Source organism: Oenanthe melanoleuca, chromosome 26 (genome assembly GCF_029582105.1).
Source record: "Oenanthe melanoleuca isolate GR-GAL-2019-014 chromosome 26, OMel1.0, whole genome shotgun sequence".
NCBI classification, from domain to species: Eukaryota; Metazoa; Chordata; class Aves; order Passeriformes; family Muscicapidae; genus Oenanthe; species Oenanthe melanoleuca.
This window is the reverse complement of record NC_079359.1, coordinates 4,201,173-4,217,587: the sequence shown is the minus strand read 5'-3', so window position 1 is coordinate 4,217,587 and position 16,415 is coordinate 4,201,173. Positions and strand designations below refer to the sequence as shown.

Genomic DNA, 16,415 nt, shown 5'->3' with positions numbered 1-16,415 from the left:
GGAGAAAGTTCCCTCTCAGGTCAGGGGTTACAAGTGAGGCCTCACACTGAGCCCTCACCCTGGATCTGGGTCAGCACTGAGGACTTCACTTGTGCCTGGCTCCAAAGGGCTCCTTGTATCCACTCCCCTTGTGAGGAAAGAACAGGTTCTGCCCACACATCCCTTCACTGAGGTGTCTCAAGGCTTCCAGCTGCCTTTGCTGTGCCAGCTAAATCCAAACTTCTCCTTAGGAGCTCTGGCTGCAGCCACAGAAACACTTAGTGCAGGAAAACATCTTAGAGCTGCAGGTAAATCTCTTGCTGTATCATTTTCAAGCAACACAAGGCAGGTTTAAATCCAAAACATTTCATTTTCTGCAATCCTACACAAAATAATGCTCACTCCCCCTTCAGTTTTGCATGGAAAGCAGCAAATCCTCAGCATTTCGGTTTGCAGGAAATACAAGGCATCATCTGATGAAATGCAATCTTGCTTTCAGTTTTACTCTTTATTTTCTCTTTCCTTCTGAGTCTTTCAATATTTCAGAATTTACCAGCTTAAGAAAAATTACACAGCTTTTTCAACATGATGATTATTTAAAATGTAGCCACATCAATTAAATGAAAAGTGACAAATTACACAATCAGCCCACAACAAATGAGGAATGTCAAGGGGAAAGAATAGAACCATTACCATTCCAGATCTCAAAAGTTTGGAAAACAAAAAATGGAATCAAGAAGGGTATTTCCTTTGACTCACTAAGAAATACAGGACACAGTGTTAGGCTGTAGAAGTTGATTCCCTGGTTGCTTTTCTAAAGGCTCCATCAGTCTGAGCTATGTGGAGCTTTTGGAAGCAGCAAGGTGGGAATGAGGTTTTTTGGATGTTGGGCAGCTCTGGGCTATCAGCAATCTCTGCCTCAGGTTTGCAGCTGGGCTGCAAAGGTTTTGACCAGCCTCAGGTGAAAAATTCCTCCTGTGGGAGGAATCCTGACTCATTTGTTAGGCCAGAGAGCAATGAAGGGCTGAGTCCAGGCTGCCCATCTCCAGAGCAGAAGCACATCACATTTTCCAGTTCTGGGAGGGAAGGGAAGACCAGGAAAAGGCTCTTTCAGTGTTTGTCTGTGCAATGCCAGAACAGCATTGCTGCTCCCAAGGCAGCAGGGGGATAAACTTTTGAACAGTTTGTACCTGATTCCTTGAACAAGTGACATTTCCAGAGGGTGAGTGCCTGCCCTGCAGTCCCACCAGGCTCAGGCTGCACTGGCAGGTGATCCACAAGCACTTGCCTCTTACCCAGCAGGACAATTGCACAAGGAATTGCCCCTCCTTAGTAGCCAGCCTGGACACAGAGGTGGCATAAAACACCTGAGCCAAGAGCCAGAGCCACAGGCAGGACTGGGCACGTGCTTGGCTTTGCTGGGCTCAGTTCATGGATCACAGCCCTGCAGTGGGATCAGCTCCAGAGGGAGCTCTGCTCTCTGGGGTTGTCTCCAGACTCTCATCCCATCCACCTCAGGCTTCACATTTCTGCTGAGTTCAAAGCAGAATGAGACAAGCAACAGGACAGGGGTACAAGGATAATATTTTGAGGACACCAAAACCTGCTGCCCCTCAGACATCAGGAGGAAGGCCAGCAGCTCTGACCGGGCACTTGAATCCAGTTTGTCCCACAGGAGCTGCCAGAGGTGTCTGCCAGACTGACCAACGTGGTTTTATTCCCCTTAGGACCAGCTCAGCCTCACAGGAACATTTCTCACCCTGCTGCTGCCTTTGGCCCCTGTTTGTGCTGTAAAGAAGCAATGAGCAACGTGGAACCCAGCCTGAAGCTGAGCCTGCCCTGCCCCAGGGAGCACACGGGCTGTGCCAGCAGTGTCCCAGCACAGCCCTGGGATGGTTGCCATGATCCAGCCCTAGAGGAGGCATTCCAGGCTGTCCTGTCCTGCCTGGCTGCAGCTGGGCTTCCCACTTGGCTTCCTTGGGGGGGAAACGAGCTCCTGCACGAGAAGATTCCAATCAATGCCAAATTTTGCCTCTATCCATTGCCTCTGGCAAAGCCTCTGTTGCCATTAGCTCCAAGCTCCTGTCTCCAAGAGGAGACAGCATCAGCTCTGCCTGCTTGAAAAGATGAGGGATTAATAAAGCAAAACCCAGCTGATTTGAATACTGAATTGTTAAATACTTATTTGTTGCTCATTCCTGCAGATTTAGAGCAGGATGGTTCTGCACTGAGACCATTTTAGTTTGGGGGTTCCTTGCAGATTGATTTTTGTTAAAGTTCTCAAAGTTTTACTAATTGCACATGATCAGGCACCAGTGGGATACACTGGGCAGTTCAAACTGTGCTCCTGTTTCTGGCAGAGGCATTTAGGGGATTTGGAAGTGCAGTTCCTAGCTGAGAATTTTCTGTGGGGGATTTTGATGCCCATTTCAATTGGGTAAGTGCCTCAGGCTGACTGAAATGGTAAAAGCCTGCCTGGAGGTGGGGATGGTGCTTGCTGCAGCCTGGAGAAGGAGCTGTTGGATAAGTGGGAGGGAGCAGAGGTGCAAAAGCAAATGCTTGTCCCTACCTGGGGAGGGCTGGGTGTCTCTGAGCCTTCCACATTGCCCTGTGGCAGGAACAGCTGGATTTGAGCAGCCTGGCTTTGGCTGGAGTGCTTGAGAGGTGGAAATCCATCCAGGATGGATGGATGGATGGAAGACAGGATCCAATGCAAACAGGATCCATCCAAAAGGGCCAGAAAGTTATCTGGGGGCTGAGAAAGCTGGGGCTGTTCAGCCAGGAGAAGAGAGGGTTGTGTGGAGACCTCAGAGCCCCTTCAAGGAGCTAAAGGGGCCTCAGGGGGCTGGAGAGGGACAGGACTAGGCTCAATGGATCCCACTGCCAGAGGGCAGGGCTGGATGGGATATTGGGAAGGAATTGTTCCTGTGAGGGTGCTGAGGCCCTGGCACAGGGTGCCCAGAGCAGCTGTGGCTGCCCCTGGATCCCTGGCAGTGCCCAAGGCCAGGCTGGATGGGCCCTGGAGCAGCTGGGACAGTGGAAGGTGTCCCTGCCCATGGTGGGGGGTGGAACAAGGTGATCTTTAAGGTGATCCCTTTTAACCCAAAGCATTACACAATTCCATGAAATAAGCATCCAGGTTTCTTTTAGAAAACTCATTTCAGAAAAAGTATCCCAGGTCACTGCTTTGAACAAAAGATGGCAGAACAGAGGATTTTGTTCTTTCACACAGCACTCCTAGGTAACTTTGAGTCTTGTTATAGCAAAGCTCCCTTCAGCTGCATCCCACATTCATCCCTGCAGTCTTCATGGCCCTTTGGATGAAACTTCCCTCTGCTCCATTTCCCTTTGTGCAATTAAACAGGCTGTTTACTCTAATTAACTGCTGCTGCTGTTGGGATCCATTTGTTGCCTGTTGGGAACCAACAAACAGGGGAGGCAAAGCCAATCCACAGGCTCTGATATGCAGCGTGGATTTGAGATAATTGAGAGCACTGCCAATTAATTCTGTGTGCAGATCAGTGGCACAGGGTGCCTTGCTCTGTCTGTGGCCATGAGTTACAGACAATTGCAGGAGGAGAACTCATGTATTTGTGACAGGTCAGGAGATGCTGCCTGCAGGACTTGGAAGTAGATCTTTAGGTTCCTCCATCCTTCTGCACAGCTGCAAGTTCCAGGGGGATCCAAATGCACTCCCACAGGCAGGAGAAGCAGGGCTATGGGCAGGTGTGAAGTAAAAAAACTTCAGGGAACTGGAGAAAAATTAGTTCCTGCCCAGTATGATGCTCCTTAAGGCTTCTCTCTCTCTCTCTGAGGAATCTCTCTGGAAGTTTTTGAGTTGGAGGAAAACACTTAAAACATGGCATTTCCTGGCAATTGTAATCTGCATTAAAGCAGGGAAGGGATGCTGCAGGTGGGAGGAGATGGAGTGGGAGGGAAAGGCTGGGCTGTGAGCTCTGCCCCTGGGCCCTGCAGCCTGGGGTGGGTCCAGGAGCAGCCCTGGAGCTTTGCCTTGGCCATCAGGTGAGGCCTGAGCAGGGCAGCACTGCAGACAGAACCAGACAGGTTCTGAAGAAAAAAATACAGAAGCAGCAGCTGTGCTGGTGTTGCCTCCACATTCCAAGGCTGTGCTGGAGATCCCAAGGTCCCACTGGGACAATCCTTGTTACCTGTGGGAACAAGGTGACAGCTGAGGCAGGGTTCAGGCACTGGCAGGGATGAGCAGCCCCAGCAATGTTGGACTCCAAAGGTTTTCTCACAGCTTGCAGCTGCCTCAGGGCAAAATAATTTCAAGTCTCTTGGGCTCAGGAGGGAACTCACAAGCAGATTTTGGGGGGACATGGCTTAAATCCCTGAGAGCTTAGTGCCAGAACATCTCTCAGGATCCTTGTGAATGTGCCTGGTGTCCTGCCAGCACAGAGCCCAGCAGATAAATATCTGGAACACAAATGTATTGCAGTAGGGAGGTGGCACTAAGCTGGTTTATAGCCCCTTTGAGATATCAAAATAATATCCCAGAGATAAAAAAAATACCTACTTTAGATGTGAGCTACTCCAGATTTGGAGATTTTAGCCACACTCAGCATCAGTGGGTGAGGTTCCCAAAGGTTTCCCTGCTCTGCTCTTTCTCTGGGGTCTGCAGCCCCCAGCCCCTCACCTCCTCCTGTCCACGGCTGTCTTGGGCAAACCAGGCACCAGGGCTTGGAGGAGCTCGTGGAGTCGCCGTGCCAGGGAGCTGAGACCTTCCAGCAGCCCCCACACCTTCCTCACCCTGCAGAACAAAGAGCCCAGCTGAGTTTACTGATGGCTAAGGGCAGCAGAAGGGGAGGCTGTCCATGGTAAATCCACACTGTAATCACCTTTTCCATAGCCAGGTGTGGCATTCCCACCAGCTGTACCTGCCTTGGATCTTCAGGGAGCACCAAACCCCTCCCTGTGTCCCTTCAGCTGCCCCACCACTGCTAAAGGCACAGCCCTGGTCTGGCATTCCCTAATGCCTCTGTTGGGATGTTCTTACCCCTTCCTGATCAAGGCTGGGAGCCTGTAGGGCTGCAGCAGGACCTTGGCCAGTGGGTCCTGCAGTCCATTCACCTGCTCCTTCTTCCACAAGCCTGCACCCAGGAAGGACAGCACAGAAAGAAATACAAACAATGAAATAAATGCAATAACTCCTCTTGTGCAGCTCAGGTAGGTACTGAAGCCCAGGTAAGAGTCCAGCTGGAGCCACTCTAACAAAGTCTCTTTGCAATTGAAATATTTACTCTAATAACTCAGTCACGTCTTAAATACAACACTGCTGCTCCTGAGGGCTGCAGCAGCCCTAAACCCAAGCTGAGCACCCCAAATCCTCTACCTGGCAGGAAGTAAGGGGTCAGGCACTGAGGGACCCTTTTGTACAGGCCAGGGTGTGTCCCATTGGATTTTCCAGAGTCATTCTTCCCACAGGTGCTGCCGAAGCGGAAATTGCCATCGAAGTAGTTAAAGCCAAAGGCATCTGGGAGGCACAGAGAGGAAGGGATGATGTTTGTCTGTGTCACAGCAAGGTGCCCCTCAGGTCCTGGGGTGCCACTTACTGTTCCTGTACAGGAAAAGGGCAGTGTCCTGGTACCCCTGGGAGAAAATGTCGTTCAAGACCTGCAAGGAGAAGCAATTGAGGTCACTAAAGAGCCCTGCCCCAAGTAATATCCAAAGTTAGATCCAGGATCTATCCAAAGCTGTTTGACTGTGGAGGGCTGGGATGGCCCATTTGGGAAGGCAGCAAGCACTGGTTGGTTTCCAACCACCACAGGAACACAGAATGGTTTGGGTTGGAAGGGACCTTAGAGATCACCTGGTTTTGTCTGGTCCTCTGCAGGTTTTGGACCCCATTCCAAGCTGGCCACCCATCAGCAGTGTCCCCTCCCCAAAATGTACTGAAAAAAACATTGGGTGCTGCCCCCTCCCTTTGAAATCCTATTAATTAATTAATCCCATTAACAGTGGAGATTGAGCAGGCAGGAGCAGCATTAATCTTTTCACCAAAACCAAGCTGGGGGAAGCCCTGGTGGGCTCACCATGGTGCTGGGTGGAAAGAGAGCGTAGCTGATCCTGCAGAGGTTCTCGATGGAGATCTGGATGCTGCCGTTGAAGATCTGGAAGCAGAAGAAGATGGCGGGGCAGTCGCGGGGGCAGATGTCCAGCTCGCCGGTGAACGGGGACACGGTGATCACGGGCTCCTCCAGGCTGGACACGGGCTGCAGGCCCGTGAAACCTCCGTCCACGTAGCGCTGGGGGAGCACAGGAGGGTTTGCCTGGGGACCTCTGTGGTTGTCCTGGGTTGCAATGCAGGATGTGGCCAGAAATGTGGATTCTGTTCCCGGGGCAGTGCTCCTGATCTCCTGGCACACATTATCTGCTCATGGGCCAGCTTTAAACCAGCTGGGCAATCATCTTTATCTTCCCACAGCCCCTCCTCCCTCCAGGAGATATCTCCTGTTAATGGTCCCAGTGCATGACTTTGTGTAATGGAGAAGCAAGAGAGAAGAGAGCTTTCTTCAAAGAAACACTACACATATATAAAGGGTCGTTCGTGCAGAACAGAAAAGAAAATACTCATTGGTCCAAGAAGGAAACACCTCTCTCAAAACATACTTTAAGCAAAACATCACGTCTCTCACACCCCCTGCAGGTGTTTAATCATTGTTATAATTTGCTGACCTTGTAAAGGCCTGAGAAAGGCCTCAAGGCTGCTTTTTCCCTGGTTCCCAGTAGTATACAACAACAACCTTCCACTATCCCAGGTTGCTCCAAGACACATCCAACCTGGCCTTGGGCACTCCCAGGAACATTAGAGACCCTTCTGGTGCTTGAAGGGGCTCCAGGAGGGTTGAAGAGGGACTTTGGATAAGAGATGGAGTGACAGGAAAAGGGACAGCAGCTTCCCACTGCCATTAGGGTTAGATGGGATACTGGGAAGAAATCCTTCCCTGTAAGGGCAGTGAGGCTCTGCACAGGTTGCCCAGAAAAGCTGTGGCTGCCCTAACCCTGGAAAACACTGCTGAGCTCCTCCTTCCCTTCCCTGAAACTTCCCTGAAACGTCCCTCAGACAAGCAGAGCATGGAAATTCTCAGGGCTGGGGGAGGATCCTCCGTGTGCAAGTCAGCAGCTGAGGCAGGGGATGAGCCTCACTGCAGACAGCCCTGCCCAAGTCCCCTCTGTGGGCGTCCTCTTATCTCACTCAGACTTCTGCAAGGTCATCCCCACCCTGTCCATGGGCAGAGCAGGAGAGGGCTCTCCAGGTGGCAGTTCCACCCAGCTGTCATCTTAGGATGCAGTGAAGGATGAGCTGAAGGGCTTTATCATCCTCCATCAGCCTATCCCTCCCTGGTCAGAGGAATGCAGAGCTCCAACCCAAGAACACCCTGCTGGTGTTTCAGTGGAAATATCACTCACCACTCCTCGGTAGGATGGAGGGATGAATCCACAGTAAATTGGAAGAAAGCAGCTGCAGAGGAGAGCCTGGGGAGGAGAAGGATTGCAGAAGTCAAAGTTCCTGTCAAAGTTCTTCTGGACAGGAGCTGTTGATTTGGTGCCTGAAATTTCAGCCTTGACAAAGTCTGGAACCAGGCTGTTGGTGCCACCTGGACTTTGCTGGGGACTGTGGCAAAAAAGGCTTCAAGAAAGGGAAAACATTTAATTTCATTGAAGTGCAAACACTTCTCTGGAGCTGGGCACAACACTGCATTTTTAAATTTTATAGCTGCCAGAATTAATAGTTGTAAATCTACATGTCCATGTCCCAACAGTGCCCTTTGGTGGTGGCAAGCTGAAGCTCTGAGGCCAATTTCCATCTTTGCAGGTTTTTGCACAAAACCAAGACACCCTCACCCTGCTGGGATTTGTCAGTGGTGAAGCACTGCTGGGACATTTGCAACCATTTCCCACCAATCTCATCAGCTGGGAATGAGCACCCTGGGCTCCTGGCCTGCCCAGAGGAGGCACCATGGGGTGAACTCAACATCTCATGGAGCTGCCATCCTTTACTGTCTCCCTGGGACAAGGGACCCAGGGCCTCACAGTCAGCTCAGTTAGGACTTTACCCTGGGATTCTCCCCCCTGCAGATAATTTACTGGTTAATGAGCTGCTTGCTGTTCAGCAGCAGCTTTGTCCAGCTCTTTCCTCCCAGGAAAGTGCTGAGGCAACAAGGAAAACCATTTCCAGCTGGCTGAGCAGAGACCTGTGGGGAGAGCTGAGAGGTCACATCAGCACTGGCAGGGCTCTGCACAGTCATTATCAGAGCCCAACATCAGCTGCGTGGGGCTGGAAACAAACCTGCTGCTTTTTTTAGCTTGATTTGTTCCATCTGATCCTGGAACTCAAACCCTCCTCCCTGCCCCAAGCTCATGGAACCCATTGTGGGACCACAGCTCTCCTGACTCTGCCCCATCTCGGGTAGAAAACAGAGCAGTTAAACCACCAGCACTCGGGGTGTGTCCATCCCAGGCAGTGGGAGCAGACCCGGGGCAGCAGAGGAAGGGGTCAGTACCTGGATGAGCTCCTCCTTGGAGCTGAACTCCGAGGCCATGACGTTCTGGCCGTCCACCACCCGTGTCAGTGAGATGTGCAGCCGCCCCGAGGCCAGCAGGTAGGAATCCTCGGGCAGCATCCTCTGCAGGACAGCCCTGAGATTGGCCAGCAGGCTGCACCTGGGAGACAGGGGGCCCAGGATGGTTTTCCTGACTTCTGTTGCCAAGGCAAAGAAAAACTCCTTCAGGTCATCTGAAACAGAGGCGAGGGGAAGATGGAGAACAAGTCAGTATAGCTGCACTAATAGTAATGTTTTAAATCCTATTTTTAACACTCTCACAAATAAAGTTTCTTGCAGCCCCTCTGTGTTAGCCCAGGATGATACTGCTGCTATGGGGCAGAAGGGGGACCATGACCCCCATAATGTCCTCAAAGGACATCATGTCTTTGTGTGACCCCACTGGAGAAATCCCCACTGCAGCAGAGATGGGGCCTCAAGATGTTCCTGTCAGGATTAGGGGAAGGCTCCAGAGACCCCCAGAAGGGGGACACTGAGTTATCCATGACAATGTGACTTGCACAACACATTGTTCTTCCACTCTGGTTTTCCATGTGGGCAGCCCCAGGTTTTGCAGGGAGCAGGGCTGTTCCCAAATGAGGATGAGGAGCACCTCTCCTTCTGCTCAGGGCTTCCCTGCAAGCTGGGTGTCCTGGCTCCACCTGGCTGGGATTCCTGGCTCAGGGGAGGTGTTTATGGCCATGACATGTCTGCACATCCCAGGAGCTGCACTAAAGGAGCAGAGCCCTGGATCCACGGCCAAGGGCTCAGGAGACTCCAGGTTTCAAAGGTTCCACAGTGATGGGGAGTGCAGCAGAGCTGCAGGCAGCCTTCCCATGGAGGGAATCTGGTGCCTTTGCTGGCATGGGGAGCTCACCTGGGGGAATATCCCACCTGGGGGTTAAATTCTTGCAGTGAAAGCTTCTCCAGCACCTGTTGGAGTCAGTGGGTCGGGGGTCTCTGAATTCTTCAGAGAGAAATCAGAGTGCAGGGATTGAATTAAATCCTTTTGATGGACTGAAGTATATTAAGCCACTCACACATAAAGTAAAAGTTTAAGTTTTAGTGTAAGTTTAAGTTTTAGAATAAGTGAGTCAGTAAGTTCTAGTATGAGCTCTAATTCTTTAGTAAGTGAAAGGTTTAGATCCCAGAGTAGCAGTGTGAGTTCTAGTGAAGGTTGCAGACATGCTGATGTTTTCAGTAGAGGCTCCAGGACTGTAGTTGTAGATGGTGCTTAGGCATAATAGAGCTCTAGTAAGAATATTGCTTACAGTTCTCAGATAGAACAGGATAGGTCATGTACATAGTCTATGTGTAACCTGGTGTTAAGAAACTGAAATTCTGATGGGTTAAGGAGTGGTGGTCTGAGTTTGTGTCAACTTGTTGGGAAGATTCTATATAAGAGTGTGCATTGGGAAGAGTTGGTGCTTTCTGCCATTGCTTTTCTGCTTTTCCTGCCATTACTTTTCACCAACTCTCCCCATACAAACTCTTTTATAGGATTTTCCAACAAGCTAAGATGCAAACTCAGACCACCACTCCCCAACCTATTAGAATCTTAATTTCTTAGCACTCTAAGTTACGTATAAGCTACACATACAATTTATCTTGTTCTATCTAAAAAATATAAGCAATATTCTTACCATAGCTCTATGATAGATAGATAGATAGATAGATAGATAGATAGATAGATAGATAGATAGATAGATATAGCACTGTCTACAACTGTGGGCCTGGAGCCTCTACTGAAAATATCAGTGTGTTTCAACCTTCACTAGAACTCCAGCTACTACTGTAGAACCCAGACCTTTTACTTACTAAAAGCTCTACAGCTCCTACTAAAACTCACTGACTTACTTCTACTTAAATGTTCACTTTATGTGTGAGTAGCTTAACATACTTCAATCCATCCAAGGGCTTTAATTCAATCCCTGCACTCTGATTTCTCCCTGCAGGGTTCAGAGGGACCCCTGACTGCAGCAGCTCTGCAGGGACAGAGGTTTCCGTGCGGTCTCACGGGATTGTGGGGATGGACAGACGGATTAGGTGGAGTGTCCCCAAGGCAACTGGAGCAGCATTAGGAGGGGCTGTGTGTGCCTGAGAGGAGGCTGGGCAGTGATAATGCTGGGCGGGCTCGCACGGAGGGGAGGCTGGAGGAGCCGGAGCTGCAGCAGGTGGGGCACGCCCAGGCACTGCCCTGTGTCCTGGGAGTGCGGGAAAAGCGGGGAAAACTGCCCGCAAGCTGCCGGGGAAGGGGCGAGAGCTGATCCCAGCTTTGCAGGCTTAGGCTCTGGACAGGGCTTTGCGTGCAGGATGAGCCTGGCTGCAATGTGACTGTCCCCGCCTGCACCAGCCTGGTGACAAGCGTGTCCCCACGAGGTGGCCGCTGGGGTGACGGCTCAGAGCTCCCCACCCGGCCCAGGACAGGGGATTGCAGCCACCCATGGGACACCAAACACACCTTTCATCTTCTTTCTGCCCCTGTTGTCCCCAGTATGAATGTGACAGAGCTTGTGCCACATCCAAAGTGTGTTTTCTTCCTCTGGGGAAGATATTTTGGGCACAAGATCATCTCAGCCCCTCTAAGTGGATGGTGCCTTCCCCCTCCAGGGAAGCAGATGCCCAGTTCAGGGCTGGTGCCCCCAGCAAGAGCAGTTCCCACATGTATTTTTACTGCTGGACAGCCCCAGGTCCATCCATTACATCAGCAGAAAGAATCAGGAATTTTGGGGCCCTTGCTTATTTGTGGAGGAGTTCATCCCCATGTGGGCAGAAATGTTCCTTTCTGCCTTGTCTAAACATATTTGCCAATGTTTTGAATTATTTTTAGCTGCAGAAGAACAGTTCCAGCATCCACCAGAGGTTTCAGGAACCGTTTGTTCCCTCCCAGCTTCCTCCATCATTATTTGATCCCTAAACCCTTCTGTTCCTCCTAAACATCCCCATTGCTTGAAGCTCAACTTGGATCAGGCTTTAGAGCCTTAAATCTTGTGTACACTTGTTTACACATGGGCACTAATTGGAAATATGGGAGGATGTGATTATTAAAAGTGGATTAACTACTCTGAATTAATTCTACACATGGAGGATCTTGTTGAAAGAGGAAAGCCCCTTTAGCAGCAATCCCAGCCCTGGGCTGGAGCAGACTGCTGCTCCTGCAGGAATATCCTGCTGACAGGCCCTTGAGCTTTAGCACAGGGAAAGGTGCACCTGGACTTGGGAATCACACATCTCCCCTCGTTCTGGGAGGTGGGATAAGTGACTGCAAACTAAGCTGTCAGCTCTATAGTGTGACAGTCACTGTGTGACTGTCCCTTCCTAGCCACACATCCCAGGAAACCTGATCCGTGGGGGAAAGAGGGCTTTACATGGGCAGATCCACCACAGCACCCCTCAGACCTCAGAGCAGAGGGCAGGAGCTCTGCTGCTCCAGCAGGAGCAGGAAAAGGAGCCAATGAATACAGGTCCATCCAGATTTGCCCCTGTAATTTCTGCCTGAGCTGAGCCAGGGAGTGCTCGGGCTGTAAGAACCGGCTTTTGCAGCTACACCTGCCAAAACTGCACCCGCTGGTGCCAGGCGTGCCAGCACCTGGGGTTTCTGTAATGCCTTGTGAGCGAGGAGAGTTCCACCAGCATCCAACCATCCCACCAGCTCCATCATCCCAGCATCCCAGCATCCAACCATCCCAGCATCCCACCAGCTCCACCAGCTCCACCATCCCAGCATCCCAGCCTCTCACCAGCTCCATCATCCCATCATCCCTGCATCCAACCATCCCAGCATCCCACCAGCTCCACCAGCTCCACCATCCCAGCATCCCAGCCTCTCACCAGCTCCATCATCCCATCATCCCTGCATCCAACCATCCCAGCATCCAACCATCCCACCAGCTCCATCATCCCAGCATCCCAGCATCCCACCATCCCAGCATCCAACCATTCCAGCATCCAACCATCCCACCAGCTCCATCATCCCAGCATCTCACCATCCAACCATCCCAGCATCCCACCAGCTCCACCAGCTCCACCATCCCAGCATCCAACTATTCCAGCATCCCAGCCTCTCACCAGCTCCATCATCCCAGCATTCCAGCATCCCACCATCCCAGCATCCCAGCATCCCAGCATCCCAGCATCCCACCAGCTTCATCATCCCAGCATCCCACCAGCTCCAGCATCCCACTATCCCACCATCCTAGCATCCCAGCAGCCCCACCATCCCCACCATCCCACCAGCATCCCTGCATCCAACCATCCCAGCATCCCACCAGCTCCACCATCCCACCAGCTCCATCATCCCAGCATCCAAGCATCCCACCATCCCCACCATCCCACCACCCCACCAGCTCCACTGTTCCACCATCCCACCACCATCCCATCATCCCCATCAGTCCCAGCACCCCACCATCTCCATCCCACCACCCCATATCCCACCATCCCACCATCCCCAAGGCATCCCCAGGGCTCCTGCACCCGAGGAGCTCCCAGGAGGACTCCAGGCTGTGCTTTCCATGCCCTGCTTTTCGTGCCATGGTTTTCTTTCCCTCCTTACCGAGGCCGACGCCGCAGACGACGGCGGCGGCGATCAGCGAGCCGGCCGAGGAGCCGTACACCTTGCAGGCAGACCTGAGGAGCTCGGGGGCCAGCTCCAGCAGGGACTGCACCACCCCAACCTGGTAGAGGGCCAGGAAGCCGCTGCCCGAGAAGGAGAGCGAGAAAGGGGTGCTGGAAGCCCGGAGATCCTCCACGGCCATCCCGGGATCAAAGCTGCAGCTCTGCCTCAGGGTCTCGCCTTGTCCTTTTTCACCAGGTGAACCTCAGCCTCTCTTCTCCTGTGCAGTCTCCAGGCTCATGTCTGGCTGCAGAGGAGTCCAGAAGACGGATTTTCTGCCTCCTTTTATGACAGCTCTCCGAGGCGTTGAGATTCGCGAGCTATTTTAATTACTGCCTGTGCTAAAAACAGAAATTTTCCCCTGATCAAAACAGCTCTTATAATCCTCAACCACAGGCAGCTCCAAAGGGCTGAATCAGGGCTCTCCTCTCATGGCAGCAGGTCTGCAGTGCCCCAGGAGCCCTCCCAGAGAGGATCCCAGTGAGATTGTGCCCGTCACACTTGGAAAAGTCCGTGCAAAAATTCCTCTTTGCTTCATGCTTTCTTCATCAAAGGGTGTTTTCCTAAATTGGATTGTCCATCAATCCCAGCTTAGGCACAACTCAGTACTGAGTGAGTAAAGTATAAGACACTTAAAGCCAGAGGGTGTTACACAAGGGGTGGATGCAGGGCGTTACATTGGGTTAGGTTTGGAAATATCCCTTGTATTTGCTCCCTGTTGAAGGGTTTTGCCCTTGCCTGACCCTTGTCTGCAGAAGGTAAAAACTAAACACTTGGATTTGTTTTTCTCTCCCCTCTCAGTAAGGACCTAAAGCAGCACCAGGTTGCCCAAACCTGTGATTATTGAACCAGAATCAATCTGCCTCTGAACTATCTGCATTGCCTGGGGAATAGCTATGTAACCAGGAGAAATGCCTTGTCTTGTCTTTTCATGATGATCCAATGCTGCTGCCAACATACAGAACAAAAATTGCCATTTTAACAGATGTATTTATTAAGTACTGATAAATATTGTGTCATTTCTGTTGTCCAAATCCATAGAGGAAATCCCTCCACTGAGAGGGAACATTCTGTGGGTTGCAACTAGGGCTGTGTGTCCAACACAACACGTGGGTAAGGAGCAAGGCTCCCCTTCCCTGTGTCTGTGCACCAGCCTGGCTGGGACAGTGCAGGGAGCCACAGCTGGGTCCCAGCACCCTGATATCACCTTTGCAGGGCTGCTTCACCCCAAATATTCACACATTTTTCCCTGCCTTCTCCAGCCATGATTGTGTCAAAACTGGAATTGGAGCAGAGTTCCCCACGTTGATGGGCAAAATGTCCCTGGGTTGTCACCATCAGCAGGTGGACATTGCCTGGAGCCCCCAGCATGGCCAGGGCTGGTCTCTGGTGCTCCCTCTATGTCAGGACATTGCCAGCTCCAAGATATATCTAATAATGAATGGATTATGCTGGAGGTGAACAACTGCCTGAATTAGGGCTTTGGGATCTACAGCCTTGCTGGAGCCTCTCATTTCTTGTCCTTCCAGTGCCTGATGTGTCTCATGATCCCCTTGCTGGGGGAGTCTCCCACAGCCTCTCCACCAGCCCCTCCTGGAGATATCAGAGCTCTGATCTGTGTGATTCATGCCAGTGGCTCCTCCAGCCCTTGGGAAAGCAAATCCCTTCATTTAAAGGATTTTCTTCCAGCACTGGCAAGTTCAGAAGGACAAAACTATCCCCTGTTACTGTGAGTGGTCCAGACCTGCCAGGGCACTGGAAGTGCAGAGGGTTTGTGTGCTGGAATGTTGTTCCCATGTCCCCTGTGCATTCACTGTTCCTGTTGCTTGCCTCAGGCCCCAGGGAGTCCAACAGGCTCTGCATGAAGAGGTGTAGGATGCTCCTGCTTCACTCAGCCTTGCACCTCCTCAGCCGTGCCCAGCCCTGCCTGCCAAGGTTTGGGGAAGGGATGAGGAGCCCATGGGAGCTGTGGGAACACACAGCTCTGTCCACACACAGCTCTGCCCTGCACTCAGCCACGGGGGCTCCTCCAGGAGGGCCAAGGTGCCAAATCCCCCCTGCACCCTCCCCAGCTGCCAACACCAGCACAGCATCCAGGAGGAATGATCCTGCCTGGCTCAGTTCCACCTCCCGTGAGATGAAACCTTGTCATCATCCTCTTAGTGACAGCAAGTTTTGCATTAATTGGCTCATTAAGTGCCAGGCTGATTTTCTCAGCTGCCCTCCCCCCACCCCCAGCACTCCAAAGCAGGATTAGAGGGCACTGCCAACTTTGGGGATGCAGGATCCCTGGGATGGTGTGGGGAGGAAGCCCTGGGCTCACACGAGCCCCGGGGGGCTGGGGGCTGTGCAGGGCTGTGCTGTGCCTGGGTGCTGGCAGGGTCAGAGCCCAGATGGCTGCTGTCCATGACCCAGGGATTGCCTTCTCTGTGGGAAGCCACAGCAGGGTGTTGAGGGCAGGATGAAGGTAATGCCGAGAGCTGGAAACAGCTCAAACCCCCAGGACTTACAACTTGCCCTTCTTTAAAACCTTATTAATGTCTTCAGTGGCCACAGGCAACCAGGTCCCAATTTTATAAGCAGGAGATTAATCCAAAGTGCTGGAATTGCTCATGGGAAGGGACCTGGGCTCCAAAGGCCACCAGCCCTGGGGTGCTGCACTAAGGCAGCTGGAGCAGCATCCCTGCACACTGGGTTGGGTTTTTTGGGAGCAGGAGCCCCTTGTGCAAGGGGCTGGGCAGGTTTGGCTCCTTGTTCCCCCAGCGTGGCTGCCCTGATGGGTGGGAGAAGCTCCGTGGGCAGAGGAGAGTGTTTGGTTCAGCTGTGGTACTGGAATAGCACAGGAGAAGGGAGTGGGAGTTTTCCTTTCTGATGTTTCAGCTGGCAGGTGCGTCCCACGTGCTGATGGAGGGTGATACCCTCTGGGACGGAGGATATTTGACTTCCCACTGGGAAGTCAGTGAGGAGACAGAGCCCCTTTCTGCTCCATGCAAATCCCAGCCCATCCCTGGCGCCGCACGAGCTCGGATGCAAAACAAAATTGGGGCATCCTGTGACCCTGTAACCCCATCCCAGCACATCCGCCCACCATCCCTGCTCCCAGCCCTGTCCCAGCCTGTCCCAGCCCGGCACAGCCCCAGGGGCTCCGGGCAGGAACGGGAATGTCGGGACTGTTGCAAACAGACGAGGGCGGTTTCAGTCTCTCCCACAGTAAAATCTCCTGGGTTGGTTCCCAGGCAGAAGGAATAGTGGTGCTGGTG

General features: G+C 52.2%; 1 protein-coding gene across 1 annotated transcript; it reads right to left on the bottom strand.

The window, feature by feature from the left end:
• Window positions 1-470: 470 nt before the first annotated feature.
• PNPLA1 (patatin like phospholipase domain containing 1) lies at window positions 471-13,463 on the bottom strand. The gene is made up of 9 exons (XM_056511688.1): window positions 13,096-13,463; window positions 8,505-8,737; window positions 7,411-7,476; window positions 6,033-6,245; window positions 5,553-5,613; window positions 5,333-5,473; window positions 4,997-5,090; window positions 4,637-4,750; window positions 471-4,148 (listed from the first exon to the last, which is right to left on the bottom strand). Exons 1-9 carry the CDS (start codon window positions 13,295-13,297, stop codon window positions 4,145-4,147), a joined length of 1,128 nt encoding a protein of 375 aa, XP_056367663.1. The 5' UTR covers window positions 13,298-13,463; the 3' UTR covers window positions 471-4,144.
• Between the last annotated feature and the right edge of the window lie 2,952 nt (window positions 13,464-16,415).